The 16732-nt window shown below is 40.7% G+C and overlaps 1 protein-coding gene across 5 annotated transcripts in view; it reads left to right on the top strand.

Annotated features, from left to right (window-relative positions):
• ptpn4a (protein tyrosine phosphatase non-receptor type 4a) overlaps window positions 1-16732 on the top strand; it is a 63041-nt gene that overhangs the window by 39177 nt on the left and 7132 nt on the right. For 3 of the 5 annotated variants that reach the window (XM_041056970.1, XM_041056969.1, XM_041056974.1), the window contains 15 exons: window positions 594-682; window positions 3571-3634; window positions 4597-4796; window positions 5774-5842; window positions 6617-6751; window positions 7437-7598; window positions 10949-11108; window positions 11930-12013; window positions 12173-12229; window positions 12574-12730; window positions 13399-13565; window positions 13988-14078; window positions 14308-14369; window positions 15286-15432; window positions 16370-16498. In XM_041056970.1, the coding sequence (XP_040912904.1) occupies window positions 594-682; window positions 3571-3634; window positions 4597-4796; window positions 5774-5842; window positions 6617-6751; window positions 7437-7598; window positions 10949-11108; window positions 11930-12013; window positions 12173-12229; window positions 12574-12730; window positions 13399-13565; window positions 13988-14078; window positions 14308-14369; window positions 15286-15432; window positions 16370-16498 (1773 nt within the window). The remainder of the gene's footprint in view (window positions 1-593; window positions 683-3570; window positions 3635-4596; window positions 4797-5773; window positions 5843-6616; window positions 6752-7436; window positions 7599-10948; window positions 11109-11929; window positions 12014-12172; window positions 12230-12573; window positions 12731-13398; window positions 13566-13987; window positions 14079-14307; window positions 14370-15285; window positions 15433-16369; window positions 16499-16732) is intronic. The other 2 variants (XM_041056972.1, XM_041056971.1) reach the window with 1 other exon arrangement.

The following is a 16732-nucleotide window of genomic DNA, read 5'->3' as shown; positions in this document are numbered from 1 at the left end:
TTTACAAAGGAGTAAACTAAAAATGTAAACTGTTCATAAGCTTTGATATAACTTGTAAGACAAAAAGTGAGCACCAAAAGAAACACAAAGCTGCTCCGAAAATGGTCTCACCAGCCAGGGTTTAGGCTGGTTTTTCAGCAGCATCAAATGCTTTTCAGCACTCACTCATCTTCAGTGTCACATTTCGCATGCAGGCCCAGTCCAAGCTGTATAGAATTACATTTCTGCTTTAGTTAATCAGGACAACAGTCTAAACATGTCCAACAACATCTGGTTTACTGTAGATGTTTATTGGCCCCTGGCCCGAACCCATTCTCACATACTTTGTTTTTGTCCCACGCAGATTCTTATTTCCATCTGTGTGGGTTTCTTAGAGCATCTCTTTAACCTCTACTCTTGGTTTGAGGCAGGTCTGTGTTCATCAGTGTCTACATGTTTTATAGCCATGAGGAAGCCTATCCAAAAATTTTTGCTGTTGTACTTTCCTTCCCTCACCATGTCCCTGTTCAGTTCGACTCCCCTGCCGCCACCTTCACTAAACACACGCATCCTTTTTTTCAACCTTCACACCCTCTGTTCTCCTCCCTCCTCAGGACCAGAGCAACACAGAGATTCTCATCGGGGTGATGTCCGCTGGCATTGTGGTTTACAAGAACAGGGTACGGATCAACTATTTCCCATGGTGAGTGACACACACATCCATAACATAGGACTGCGTGTTATTAAGTATCCAGGTGTGTGGGGAGGAAAACTGAGTGGAGCTGTTCATAGTAAGAGAGAATTTGTGGATGGTTTTGGTGAGAGCTTTGAGACCAATAATGATCATATGAGATTTGTCACAGTTCAGTTTTAGGAGGTTGGCTTGCATCCATGATTTAATTTCCGTGAGGCAGTTGGTCAGGGTAGAGTGAGGTGCAGTGGTGATAGATTTAATGAATCTGTAATCTTAGCAGTGGAGATCATGATGACGGATCATATTGCTGAGGGGAAGCATGTGGAAAACTGACCTAGAGGACCAAGTAATAAACCCTGGGGGACACCTTGGGACAAAATTTCTCTTGCTGAACAGAAAGTTTGTCTGTGTTTAGGTTAGAAGGAGAAAACACAGAAAGAAAGATCACAACTGAACCAAAATGTACATGATTTTTGAACAAGCATGTGCACCTGTAAACAAACTGCTGTTTCAGCGAAACAGCAGTCGAAATGTAAAAGGAACGTGGGATCAGAAATTGAGCAGTTTCAGTTACACCTTGCCCAGCAAGGTTTTTGAAAACCAGCTGTTAGTGAAGCTACTGTGGCCAACAGAAAACCTGGCAGCTATCAGGTGTGAATGAGTTGATCTGTGTGGATGAGAAACATAGCACTGCAAGGGAAAAAAGCATTTTTCATTGATGTTTTCATGCTAAAAACAGTCACTTTGAGCAGCTCCACTGGAAAAAAAAAAAAAGCTGAATCTTTACTGCCTTGCTTTCTGTAGTTCGAGCTGTAATTGTTGACAAGAGCACAGAGAGTGCCTCTCCTCTCAAGCCAGTTTTCCCCTGATCTCGGGAATCAAACTGTGTTGTGATGTTCTTGTCACAAACCCACCTCTGTGTCAATCAGTCTGCTGCCAGCTTCACTTGAACGGCCTCCAGGAACCTTTTTTTGCTGAGAAATGTGCTGCGTAATATTTTGGTAATTTCTCACATAGTGATTATTGACATGGCATATAAATGTTTAAGCCTCAGTTGATCTTTTCTAGAAATATGAATTACCTGATTTGACAGATTTTTCTCTGTGGGAGGGATTTGTGTTAAACTAGGTTTCCAGGAAATATTACAGGCATCAAAGGTGCTCGCTCTCCTCCTTCTCTCTTTGTCCACCTTTTTCTCTCTGTCTAATTTCCTTTCTTTCATCACTCTACATGTCTCGTGGTCTCGTTCTCCCTCCAAAGCATTGATTCTTGGAAATCTCCCATACTCTGCTGCTGCACTGTGGGATTCTAAATGTTAATGGGTGCCGGGGGTGGGAGAGTAACTACTCAAACCCCTGTAACTCCGGAAGATGAATTCACTCATGTGTAGGCTTAACACACACACACAGCCTGACCAAATGCACATAGCAGCTGGTGTGTGTGAGTGTACATATGTGTGTGGACATCAGTGCATGTCTTATGTCTTATAACAGTAAGATGATTGTACTAAGATTAGTTTGAGAGTGTGTGTGTGTGTGTGTAGGATTTACAAAATGAAGGATTTTGTCTTACTGATATTGTGAGGACCAAATTGATAAACCTGGGGAGTACCAGCCTCCAATATGCTAACAATTGGCATCAGCATCAGCCCTGTAAAAACCATATAAGTCAACCGCTTGTTAGAATAAGTTTCTATGGAATAAACACAAGTCAGTGCAGAGTCGTCCTAAGTGGAGAAAAACAACTAAATGAATTTTGTGTGTGCGTGTGCATATCCAGTCAGTTGAGCTAAATTTAGAGACCAACAGTGGTGTCCCCCAACAGCTGTCCACTACCATGTGTGAGAAGGAGCGAGAGAGAGAGACCCATAATAGTCAATAGAGTCTCTCAGCCCTGCACTCTCTGATTTTCTTTTCTCTGCCTCATCCGTCATTTTCCTTTCTTTTTGTCAATTGACCTGTAAGACAAGACAGGGTCAAGAGAGATGGAGTCTCTGAAAAACGAGAGACATTTAGATTTTTTTTTTTTTTTTTTTCCTATTTCTGTTCATAGCAGCCTGACAAATGAGCCACACTTAGATGGGGCATGACTCACACCCTGCCTAAGCATGTGTATGAATGTGTGTGTTTGTCCATGCAAGTGTGTGTGAGTAAGTATGTAAAATATATTTAGCAGGGAACGATGAGTCACAGCAGCAACAGAGCTCTAGGAAAGGATTATGTTTCTCTGGTGCTCATCAGCAGACCGCTTACTGTAGCCGTGCGTGTGGAGTCTTCTGATTCAAAAATTATTTTATACCATTTCTGCTTCTTCAGATGCATGACTAGATAATGAGAGGATATAGGTGTCATTGAACCCCTGGAAGAGTCCACTGCTGTAACACTCTTGTAACTCGTACCCTCCAGCCATGGAAGGAAGAATGGGTCGGAGGTCAAATGAACAGTTGGGATGTGACACAGGGGTCAGCTTACTTGAAGAACTGTGATTCATTGAGAAGTTTGCTTTTCAGTCATAGTTGTTGATTCCAGAAAGAGAAGTTTGGGTCCACTGTGCTTCTGTCTGTGTTGCTGGTTGTGAATGCATCATCTCGCCTGTATAGTTCTTAGAAAATGGTGGGCTGGAGCTAGTATGACTGAGCATGGCTAAGCCACAACATGACATAACAAAAAAGACTTTCTATATTTTATACTTAAACCTCTGAGATACCACTGATATCCTGGAGTCATGAGTCATTACATAACTTTTTTTTTTCCATAACTTTTTTTCACGATTGGTTCATGCTTTCTACTGAGAGTGTATTTATGTGGAAAAATGAAACATCAGTGTCTCAGTACAGGTGATGGGCTCACTGACTGCAGATATACTAACTGCCCTTTGGATTTTTTTTTTTCTTCCAGGTTGAAAATAGTGAAAATCTCCTTCAAGTGCAAACAGTTCTTCGTCCAGCTCAGACGAGAGGCGGTAGGTGTACACACACGCACCCAGACACACTTGCACTTCTTAACCACCGCCTCCCTCCCACAATTGTGTGTAGTTTGTGAACAGATGGAGTATCCAGCTTGTGTTTGGGTTTTTCTGTACATACTGACTATAAATGCATACATACAGCGCTGTACAGGTTAGCTAAGCTGTGTCTACATATTTGTATGTGAGTAATCAGCTTCAGGAGCAGTATGTAGGATTTAGGGGGATCTATGTGCAGCTAGATGCCACTAAATCCTACACACTGGTCCTTTAACCCTCTGCTGTCTGTGTTCTGGTTGACTCTGTTTTTATCCAACATTGTCCTGCATTATTTGTTTGGCATGTAGATCTATTTCTGTTCCCAGGGCATCAAACAATTGTACAGACAGCTGAGTCTTTGCTGTCAACCTGATTTGAATTTGAAATCTTGGTTGACCTATCTGCTCCTCAATCAATCGATTGATGGTTGCAGGGGAAAAAAATACCCTGCACATTATTTCTAGATAAACTAAATCGGCCACAGTGCATTGAGTGCAGCTGGTGGCAGTATTGGACTAAATTAATTATGAATAAAAGTAAAAAGCATTATGTGCTGCATAACATATTGAGATATGCTAGCTGTGATATGTTCACACTCAAAACCTCGAGGCCAAAACCTTGAGGCCACAAGCGTTAACCACAAAAGTTTATGGAACATCCTGATGCAGACAAAACAGCTTACTGTTGTGAGATGATCGGATAACTCAATAGCTAAAAGTTGTGGTTAAGCAAAAGAAACATCTTAAAGTAATGGATTGGATACAATAGAAAACAGCCAAAAGTAGTAGCGGGTTTTCACTGATGTACACACTGTCTCTCTTTTTTGCATGTCAAATGAATTACTGCTAAATTTAAGTGAACTGGTCAACTACTGTCACCTCTCATGCTGTATACCAAAATGTCGTTCAATGTCCCACTAGCTGTCTCCCTCTCCTCCCTGGACACAGACTGAGACTCGGGAGACGCTGCTGGGTTTCAACATGGTCAACTATCGGGCCTGTAAGAACCTGTGGAAGGCCTGCGTGGAGCACCACACTTTCTTCAGGCTGGAGCGGCCCATCCCACCACAGAAGAACTTCTTCGCTCACTACTTCACCCTGGGCTCAAAGTTCCGATACTGGTAAGAAGGAGAGGATACATACATTTACACTCCCACACTTCTGTCTCACTCCAACTGACCACCAACTGACGAACGTTTGTTTGGAAGCTGATGCACTTGTTTCGTTTTGGTTGAGAGGCTGAAACACTGGAAGGGTAGTGGGAGCCTCTCATGCTATCATGCCTCAGAGAAATACAACTTAATTATTCATAGGTTGCTTCAAAAGTGGGAAAAAAAGAACTTGTTTGTGTTCGGCATGAATCATTTGTGTCCGTGTGCAAGTCACTTCACAGACCCCCACTGCTGTTGCCTCTCCCTTCTCAAACAGAATACTTCTTTTAATTGTTTTAATTGCCTGCTTTCACGTTGGAAAGGGGACTGGGAACTTAAAATAAAATAATTATACAAACATTTTTCCCCTTGCAGGGTTATGACATTGCTTTGTGACAACTTTGTTTCACTTCAGTGGTAGCAATTTCGTTATTTCCTTTTTCTGTGAAATGTGACTGAGAGCTGAACTGAGAGTCTTGTGATGCATTATTGAGCAGCAGTGATGCAACGTGAATGTGCCTCGCTCTGATGTTTGGCTTGAAGGTCTGTGTCTGCATGTGTGTGTGTGTGTGTGTTTGTGTGTGTGTGTGTGTGTGTGTTTGTGTGTGTGTGTGTGTGTGTTTGCCCTTGAGATATTGACTGACTGTCTGACAAGAATACACTTTTGAAGTATGAATTTGTTTGGTTCACATGTTGTTAACAATGTATCATATGATGAAATGTCCATTTTGAATAAGCTGTTCCTGGCTGGCAAACTATGCTAAACTCTTCAATACTTGTTCATTTCATTTTAAGGCAAAATGTTTCAGGAATATTTGATTCCACCAAAGTAAAACTTAATATCACAGAAGAAAAACTGTATTTTCAGCCTGTTTCACTTCAGCTAAAGTTTTATATTTTGTCAGGACAGTCCACTGACTGTCTGTTTCTGTTGTTTCTGTCTATAGCGGGCGGACAGAGGTGCAGTCTGTTCAGTATGGAAAGGAGAAAGGCATCAAGGACAGAGTATTTGCCAGGTAATTGACATGTCTGTCTTGGTTAGTTTAATCTAACCATCACTAGACTCTAGGGGTAGATAAACTCCACAGGAACTTTAAAGCATTACTGCCCGTGTTTGGCTGGAAAACTGTAATTTATTATTCATCACACATTACTCATTGAAAAACTAGTTACATTATTTTCGTATTTACTCAGAAGCAAAAGCAAAAGAACATTACTTGTGACTTTTCCAACTCAGCTGTCAGCTCAATCAAAGGGTGCCTTTAAGGTCCAAATCCTCTACACCCACTCGTTGTGTCTGTTTTATTTAACGTGTAGAAACAGATAACAAGCCTTTGAGCTTTACAAGCAGGTAGCCCTGCAATCTGGAGGAATTTACTGATCAGAAGCACAGTAACTCACCATCCAACTCTAAAAAGAATTTGGTGACTTCTGGATGTATGCGTACCTATTAGCAAGCCAGCTCAGAACACAAGACAACTTTGGAAGTACCTCTGTGTTTTGATAGCCTTCACAGCCTCACCCCACATAACTAGCACATCCCAGACCAGTCTGATTACTGAACATGGAGCGAGACCAAACTGACATCAATGCTCCACCCACAAAACACTGAACAAGCCAACCACAAGTAATGGAGCGTTTATCTGTAATGTAATGACTGAATTTCAAATTGTAATCTCTTACACTACTCGCTACTGAAAAAAGTAATCAAATTACTGTAATGCCCAACACTGACTATTACTGATGTATTCATTCTGGCTACAGCTGAGTTAATGTCTTGGTCTGAGCAGGTCTCCCAGCAAGCCATTGGCCAGAAAGTTGGTGGGTGGAACTGACTGGGAGTCGGTCAGCAGGAACAGCCTATCAGATGAGAGACTGGAAACCCAAAGCCTGCCCACTCGCTCACCGCCTGGGACGCCCAATCAGTGAGTCCAAGTTTGAGGGTTCACCCCAGGTTGAGGGTCCCTTCAGCTTCACATTGTACAATTATGGCAGTGGAAATTTAAATGTAGTCATATTCAAGACAGCAAATAAATTGAATTGATTAGGTGTTGATTCTTTCAGCTAAAAAGGAAGCCAAATACGGTTTTAAAGTAACTGCAGTTAAAACATTTTCATCAATGTTTCTAGAAAAGGTTACCTATCCTGGCTCAATGAGTAGCCAGGTCTGCAACTGCAAAACAGACCATGTATTACGGGAGTCATTTCAGGACTGTATTGGCAAACATTGCAGATGTGTCCCTGAGCAAGTGTATATTTATCCCAGAAGAATCAAGAAAACAAAATCTCATGTCTGTTCCTGGCAGTTTACCATGTAGATCTTTGCATTAGTCAGGTATCTGAAATTTTTTGATACAAGTGCTAGAATAAAATTGGAGCTTCTGTACAATTACCAGGACAATACTTAATAATAAAATATAATATGAAATTGGTAAAATTGATCAAAGTAAGAGTACGTTTGTGATCATGCGTTGGATGCCACTTTTCGTGTACCTCTGTGTTTTACATCTGGAGCACATGGAGGACACATCTCCATAGGTACCAAAAAAATATAAGGTAGGTATTCCCAGCCCTATAACACTATATGCCTTGTACGTGTGATTTTCACAGGAACTCGCTGTTTGTGCAAGAGGGCACACGACTACGCCCGTCGTCCGTTGGGCACCTGGTTGATCATGTGATCCACGCTTCACCCAGCTTGCCCGTCTTCTCCTCCAATCACAAGTCAGCATCGTCCACGCAGGCCAACAGCATCAGTCTGGACTCTACACCGTAAGTGTCACCTCACAGCTCCTGCATGCTAAATAAAATTGTGATTTACTGAGGCGAATCAGTCCACCATCATTCTCATCTTTCCATCTGTTCTTTATTTTTTTCCCTTTCTTCCTCTACATTCTTGTTTCTTTAAAGCTGTTTCTCTTTGGGGAAAAAAAAAAAATCAAACTCTTACTTGGTGGCAGAGCAGTAGATTTCACTATAAATTCACTGCCTCATAAATAAAGCACTCCCCCCAAAAAACAGCTGCCCTTTAATTTTGAAGTTAAATTTTACTCATCAGTGTTAGTGCCACTCTGTCTGAGTCTGTTGCTGAGTTGACTGGTTTTTAAATGTCTGTCTGTGTCTGTGGCTTCTCCCAACAGTTTACACCCTCTCACAGTGTCACTTAGCTGGCCCCATTGGAAAGATGAACCCTTTGAAAAACAGCCTGTAAAATGTGTTTATAGTGGGTAGCAGGGTGGAGAGGTTGTACTGTACAACAGGGCTGAACTAGGAATTTATTTGTGTATGTGCGTTTTCTGGTTTTCTGCATGTTATTGTGCTCACACACTATAACACTTCTGTTAACTAATAAAGTTCCACACTGATGCTTCAAATCCTTAAAGTCTCTAAGTTAAAACTTATGTGAGTTTCGAATGAGCTTTAAAGCTCTACATACAAAAATTATACATTCTTCTTCTTCTTAAGACAAAAATCCTCTGAAAAATCCTGGGATTTTAGCTAGAGTTTAGTATAGCGAAAAAAAATATTGAGCTCAAAATGGGCCATGGATCTAAAATGCACATGTGCTGTGTGCACATGTGACCTGGCTTTTGCTTGTGTTTTGTGTATGGCATGTATCCTCTGTTGACACAGCAGGAGCGTGTGTGTGAAATAGAGAGAATAGAGTTGGAGAGGTGGAACATTTCTCAGTTGGAAATCAGAGTGGTTAAGTAACATTACAGTGGTAGTTCCGCTGCCTACAAAGCCAAACATGGGCCAAGTTGTTAGCTCATCACTCTGTCACAGAGCCAAAATATGAACACTCATATTGTCCATGCATGTTGATTTGATGATTTAATAAGTCTGTTTTAGAATTATATTATTTCAATGTTAAATAATAAACCTTCACTTTCAAGCATGTCTTAGCCATCAACATGTTGATCTCAGAACTACACTCATCTTATAGCAAAAAAACTATTTGCCATAATGTTAGGATGTAAGATTAAACTGAGCTGTTTACATGATACCTTGACTTCATAATTTTCTGTAAATGGGGTTCATTTGGACAAGCACTCTGTGTCAAATGAAGGTTTTTGCTAATTTCAGTTGCCAATTTTGTTAACTCCTTAATTTTTTTTCCTTAAATTTTTTTACACTCTATAGAGAAGATTAGTTTATCCTTTGTGTGGGTCATGAAAAACCCAAGTATGAGAAAAGAAATCATTGAAAGACTCAATTCTGTGGGAGGGCCAGACCTTCCTAATCTGAAATGTTATCACTACATGTTATCATTACATCCTCTGCCAATCCCGATGCAATATTTATGTAAAAGATTTGGTCCTAGTCCAGATTACATTTAGGTTTTGGGGAGCTATATATTTGAAATCTTGTATGAAATAACTACCTCTTTGCCTCACATGGGTTAGCCTTGTCCTCTTGGTGGGAGTCAGGCATACCTAATCTTAAAGATTTATGTACAATGACTGTGTATTTAGAATGTTATATTTTCAGGTCAATCGCTTTGCTCTGGCTCATAATCCAAATTTTCCAAATGTTCCTCCAAGATTTTCCTCCAATTAAAACTAAATTAGAATCTGCTTTGTCTCCCACAGGGCCACAGTTATACGCTATGTTGGTTCCGCACTTGAGCGATACAAGAAAGCCATAACCCTTGGACACACTCTCTATAATGTTCTGTTTTTAGTTGTGCAGAGTGAAAATGATCTGTTTAGCAAACCACGGCATATTGCAGCGATGGCTTGTAAAACACAGCGTCTTTATTTCCTTGACAGTATCAGGGAACAAAAAGGTACAATTATACAATACACTGTAAGACAACATTGCATGCAACTATATGCTATGTTATGATAAATGACTTTGTATGCTATAATCAGACCTGTTTCTTCAAAGATGCAAAGCAAAGGCTAGCTTCAGAAAATAATTCAGTTTAAGAAAAACTCTTGTGTGTGTGCACTGGAAGTGTTTTTAAATTTATCTTTTAGAGGTTTTGAATGCAACACAGCTTTATTGCTGCTCAAAGTGATTCTTCTGTCTCTGTGCTCCATCATTTAATTCTGTCCTCTGTCATGCTTTCAAAAATTTCTTAAAGTAAAAGAAGACATTTAGGATTAGGTCACAATCAAAGCATTTGCCAGAAGGTAAAGTAAAAAGCAGGGCTTTGTCTGATGTAGACAGGGTTTGAATCTCCTTATCCCAGGGCCTTGGCTAAGTTGTGGTAAAGTATAAAGAGAACTTGCATATCCATTTCACGCGTCTGTGTCCTGTTGACGACATTGAGGATGTACAGCCTTTGCTCGGGTCTGCTGCACACTGACCTTCTTCTCAAGGCCTGACCTGGTTTTGAACCATAATAAATGTTATTTTGCATGTGTGTATTTAAGACACAAAGTGGCACCAGTAGCCGCAGCCAAAACAAAGGCAATGACTCTTGACTTGTGCTCCCACCCCTAAGGAGTCTCTGTACACAACTACACATGCACTCACTCACTCTCACACACACACACACACACACACACACACACAGACACAGAGTAGAATGACTGGCTTTTACCCCCCAGAGAATGAGCCATGATGCTGCTGAAAGCCTTACCTGACTGATTGTGTTGTTTCACCATCTACACTAACTGCCTTTTATTGTCTGGATGATGGAGGGGGGGTGTTTTCCTTCCTTTTGCTTTGCTTTCATTGAGGTTAATGCATTGTGACTAACACAGTGCTATTAAGCCTCTCTGTCTCTTGCAATGTCTTACTCCCCTTTATCTGTATTTCTCTCTGTCTTTTTCTTCCAAAGTCCACATCTTTAAGAAACAGGACGTTCTTTAGCTTTCCACCATTTTCCATTAGTAGTTTCGTCTGCTAAGCAGCAAGTTTGGACATTGATTTTGTAGTTATTTAGAATTGTAATGAAGTACTATGTTATGTTCTATAAAGGGTACACGTGAAATCATGTAGACTGGTGAGACAAGAGAAACACATCGGCACATCTGGAGCCTGTTTTTTGTTTGCAGTCAGATTGCTTGGAAAAATATACTGTCAACTATTAACATTCTGTCCTTGGCTGTCCCCCAACCCTTTCTTTATCTCTCTCTCTCTCTCTGTCTGTCTCTATGTGCCTCCCTCAGGTCTCCAGAGGGGGTAGATGGCCAACCTCCAGCTCTGCCTCCCAAGCAGCTGAGCAGGAAAACCTTGAGCCAGATCATCCAAGCCCACTCTCAGCAGAGCCTCTTGGACAACCACCTCAACGAGATGTATGATGTTCCTGTGAATGCTGACAAAACCACGGTAAGTGCAGCAACACACAATGACACAAATGCATGTAATTCATTACATAATGAGTAAATACTAATTACATAAATTTACAAACATTTACACATCTTTTAAGGAATTTTGCAAAGTCCATCTTCATTGTAAAAGAAAAACAAAACAGTTTGAGTCTTTGGTAGGTTCATATTAGCTAAGACTTGCCCTTTAGAGGCTTGGGAACTAATCAGAAATGACAAACTGTTACTGTGAGATTTTCAGTGAAAATATATGAAAAGCAGCCTTCTGTGTTAACTTGCCTTTCTCTTGTTGTATTTACCTAACAAGTAGTCTGTCCCTCAGTTTCCTAGTTAGACATTTGAAAAACCAAACAAAAATGTGCAACTACAATTTGAATTGTAATAAATATTTGACGTATCTGAGCCTAAACATGGAAACATTACTGTGCGACCTTAAGAAATCCCTCCTTGAAGAAAAAAAAAAACAAAACAAAAAAACGACATCTTCATGAGGGTTCACCGCTCATGAAGATGTCGCTGAATTCACAGCGAATCAACACCTAAGTCCCCAGCTCTGAAGAGCTATTTCACTTCCAGCTCCCTGTTTTGATTCTAAATCCCACACATTTACTGTAGGGTCAAGTCTCATTGGCTGTCATCCAAATTTACATTGAATGTAACAGTGGAATATGGCAATTTTTTTAAAAATAACCTATGACATATACAGTATTGCCCAGTGTTAAGAGTTGCAGCAACCAGTTTTGCTGAACTTCAAAGGAAGACAATATGAAAAATAAGCAAAATGTCAATTTATTGTGTCTGTGTTCACCTGTGTCCTTTCAGCTGAATGGAGTAGTCCCTCATGATAATTTGGTCCTAATCAAGATGAGACCTGATGAACACGGACGATTCGGCTTCAATGTGAAGGTGAAAGCTGATACTAGCTGGGACATAGATGGAAGTCTGTCTTTCTATCTTTGTGGCTCCTTGGACAATGTTTAATACTTAGTTTGTATGCCGAGTGTTCAGTCCTGGACAGTTGTGCCAGGCTTTGTGCTGTTAACATGCGTCTCTCTGTGTCTCCAGGGTGGAGCCGACCAGAAGATGCCTATCATTGTGTCTAGAGTAGCTCCGGGAACATCAGTAAGTCAACAAATACCTCATATGAGTCATGTGTCATTAGATGAGAAAGCACAGTCCCTGCTCTTATTTTCAGCCACTTATGTTGAATATTAGCAAATAATAAATGAATCAACTAAGAAAATACAGCTTCACAAATAACCTCAAATTTAGCATTTTCATATCTGAAAACATTTGCTCTCCCATCGGAAACAGTTTATTGAACTAAACACCTGTTGCTAAACTATCAAACTTTCACGAAAACAAAAATGAATCACTTCCATTCATCCATTTATCTCACCTCCATTCTTCCTTCCCCCGTCTGTCTTCTCTTCCTTTCTGTCATCTCCCCGCCTCCTCCTTTTCAGGCTGACCTGTGTGTGCCTCGTCTTAACGAGGGTGACCAGGTGGTCTTAATTAACGGGCGGGACATCTCTGACCACACTCATGACCAGGTGGTCATGTTCATCAAGGCCAGCTGTGAGAGCCACTCCGGGGAGCTCATTCTGTTGGTCAGGCCAAATGGTGAGTTGCTCCCATTGGTCGGATCTTCTGTGATGCATGGATGTAGTGATACTAGGCTAAGTGTAGCATACTGACAGCTGGTGTAGCCCACCAGAACATAAACAGCTACACATGAGGCCACAAGCTTTTAATTCTGCCTCTTGTCCCCTTTGTTCTGCTCAGTTTCACTTGTGTAATTGCAAATGAGATCTATGAAGCTGTACATTTTGCTCTTTGTATGTCTCAGCTATATGTATTCACCGTGTAGGAAGATGGCAAAGCATTGCCTTTAATCAGCATTAGCAAAGCGGGGAGGGGAGCTTTTAAAGATGATGAAACATGAAAATTCTTGGTATCTTAACTGGGTCAAAGAGGGATTTGTGCCTTCTATCCTGTATTACATCAGAGCAGATATAAGGATGCATGAATATACTGAATGACTGTAAATTCCCATCATTTGATTTTACTGTTAAATATAGGCATATCGGCACATATGTGTGAAATAGAGGCATATAAATATTTGCACATAGATGAACTGTGTATTCCTATGGTGCTCTGGCGTTTCTTAATTTTTAATTGTTTTGTCTTTACAAACAAAGATGAATGTGCTTGCCTGAGGCCTCAGTTTGCATAAACAGCCATGTGTATGTAACATGTGTATGTGATATATTCTTCTCTGTCCCATTCAGCCATCTATGACGTGGTGGAGGAGAAGGTGGACTCTGAGCCAGATTTTCAGTACATCCCTGAGAAGTCCCCTCAGGACCCTGCCCAGCTAGACCAACATGCTTTGAGAGACTCTATGGTTGCTCTGAAGGAAGGCCTGAACAGTGGAGCCATACTGGCACAGTTTGATGTGAGGAGAAAGACGCATAAATTCACATTAGCAAGTGTGCTCATACATTTGAGATACAGTCAGTAGTTTTTGATTGGTTAATAGGATTACTTGAAGAAATTGTGGCAAATTTCTTTCCTCCTCCACACTGCAGAAACCTGCTGTCCTTCATCATCCTCACTTAACAGCTTCCTGTTTATAAGTTTTGTGCTATTAGTGAAGAGGAATGTTAAATACAAACACACACACAAACATCTAAAAGCATGTAAGGTCAGTGCATACAAGCACTCCTGCACTGGTGCTTTCAAGTGTGTTTCAAAGTATTTTCATACATTTGAACTCTCATAGAAGCTTGTGCATATTTACATACACAAAGTGGGTAAAGAAATGGTGTATTAGTGTGTATTGATCTATGATATATATTTGTGTCCCATTTCTTACAGCAACTGTACAGGAAGAGGCCGGGGATGACCATGCTGTGTGCCAAATTACCTCAGAACGTTTCCAAAAATCGCTACAGAGACATCTCTCCTTGTACGTGACTGCACACAGTTGTCTGTTTCTGTTGGCTTGTGTGTTCAAATATGTACAGACATTAACCTTTTGTTCTCCCTGGCACACTCTCTCCCTTCTCCACCTGTTTTCCTCTTGATTTTTCTTTCTTTCTTTTTTTCTTTGTGAAATGTTCTCTCTCTTTACCTATGTCATCTTTCTCTATTTGTAATTGTACCCCCTCATCTTTTCTCTTTCTGTTTCCCGGCAGACGATGCCACGCGGGTCATTCTGAAAAGCACAGATGACTACATCAATGCAAATTACATCAATGTAAGTTTTATCCTCCTCCCTTTTCTCTTTCATCTTTTCATCAGTATGTCTGCATTTTGCTCATTTGAGGCGTGGTGGGTGGCCTGTTTTGCTAACCATCAAAACACATGTTAAAACACTATGGTGGCCATACTGGTGAATGAGTAAACCACATTGGCTTTACAAGCAAGTAAGGTTGTGCGTTAATGTTTTGCATGTTTTTGTGTAAGCCAGATGCTTGTCTTTTTAAGCTAACAGCAACTTGTAGATGTTTAGGAGGTGCATTACATTGGAGGAATGTTTCTTTTTTTATTCATGCAATCTCTAAGATTACTGGCTTTATCTAAGTCTTAACTCTGTTAGGGAGTCACAGGCTGATTTTTAAAGTGTATTTAACAGTTGAATCATTGTTTATCTCTGTGGCTTAATTAAAGATCATACTGAGCGTGAAGGACACTCGCCCCCACTTCTTAGTCGTCTAATCAGTCTTTACTTCCACTAATAAATTTTCTCATCAGTGTCAGCATTTATTAGAAAGAATATATTCCTCCATCTATTGTCAGTCTAACATTTACCAGGGATATTTAAAAATGAAAAGATGTTCAGTTGTGTCCCTCATTTAATTTCTGTTTGCTCTGCATATCCTACGATATTCTTTCTGCCGGCACATGGATGGATGGATATACAATATTAATGTTTCTCTGTTTCTTTAACTGTGTGGCATTTGCATTATGTGGTCACATTCAATTCAGACCTGAGTGCTATGATAGTTTTGCATGATCTGACCTTGGAAGTGACTCAGAGGCTTATCCAAACACTGAACGAACTGTTGTTAACCTGCCAGTATTTTCAAGCATTCATATGTTTGAAAGGCACCAGTGAGATCCTTGCAATGCAAGACCTCTTTATCTCAACCTCTTTGTCTCTCTTCCTGTAGATGGAGATTCCAGCCTCCAGTCTGATAAACCGCTACATAGCATGCCAGGGCCCGCTGCCCAACACCTGCCCTGACTTCTGGCAAATGACCTGGGAACAGGGCTCATCCATGGTTGTTATGCTGACTACGCAGGTCGAGAGGGGGCGGGTATGTAGACATTTTCTTCAAAAACAGTGACTGGAAAGCATGTAAAAGAAAGAGGCTTTCATTGTCAAAGAATCCATTTCAAAACCTTCAGAAACCTTTACGATACATGTGGTGTTGGTGGACACAGCCACACTGTGAAGTCTGACATTGTGTGTACACAGAAGGCAAACCGAGCAACAGCTCCGGCACTCCTTGTGTCTACACACAATGCGTTCAGGCACTGTATTAAGTTGTAGGTCACCCAAGTTTTGGCATTGCTCAGAGTCTATTACACAATCACTGTAGTTACACACATAAAATAGACTTGGGCTGTAAAAATACACTTTGAGTGGCGCTTACAGGCTTATGGCGCAAGTAAAATCGAGCTGTTATGTAGACAACTGGATTGATTATAGTAGGAGAGCATCTGTTCTGTCAAACATGTGAGACAGACTGAAACTGTAGCTGAAACACTAACTGTGTTATAGCTATACAGCACACAGTGCAGTATATCTTTAAATTTAGCTCTTGTGATAAAACCCAGGTTTCTCTATTTGTAGAAAATCCAGAGTCTATTTCACGTTCAGATTCTTAAGTGCTTAAGACACACACACCCTACAGACAACTGTCTTTTGTTAATTTGATCACCTTTCATTAAATACACATTTGGCTCCAGAGGAAAATATGTTTTATATACATTTTGAGTCGTATGGCAAGAAATTTGAGAATCATCATCTATATCACTGAAGGTTTGAAGTGATTCTAGATGCACTGAATGTATTGTACATGCTATGAATGTGTGTATTAAATACAATAAAGCAAAGATGGATAACTGATGAGTTAACAGATGCTACTCTTTAGCAAACCCTGACCTCTGATGTTTGAGCAGAGAATAACAGTTCTGACCAGAAAACTAAATGTTGAGTTGGAAACTGAATATTTCTGTCTGTGTTTATAGGTAAAGTGTCACCAGTACTGGCCCAACCCAGACAGCAGCACCACCTATGGAAACTTTACAGTTACTTGCCACAACGAAGAGGGCAACTCGGCCTTCCTGGTCCGAGAGATGACTCTCATGCACACGCAGGTAACCAGACACACAAACACAAGCACATAATGTCAAAGGAGAAAAAACTAGAAAGTAAAGCCTGTACCAGAAAGGAAGAACAAGAAAATAGAAGTCAAGGTAAAGCCAGTGAGCTGAGAAAGTGAGAGAGCGTGTGCTGATAATCAGAGCAGGTGAGGGAAGAGGGTGAAAGACTCAGGGTCCAAACAGAGAGAGGGACCAGAGTCTCAGGAAGGATGAGCCGCTGAGGACCCC

Source organism: Toxotes jaculatrix, chromosome 15, assembly GCF_017976425.1.
Source record: "Toxotes jaculatrix isolate fToxJac2 chromosome 15, fToxJac2.pri, whole genome shotgun sequence".
Classification (NCBI taxonomy): domain Eukaryota; kingdom Metazoa; phylum Chordata; class Actinopteri; family Toxotidae; genus Toxotes; species Toxotes jaculatrix.
Note: the sequence above shows the minus strand (reverse complement) of the source record. Positions and strands in the feature narration are given on the sequence as shown.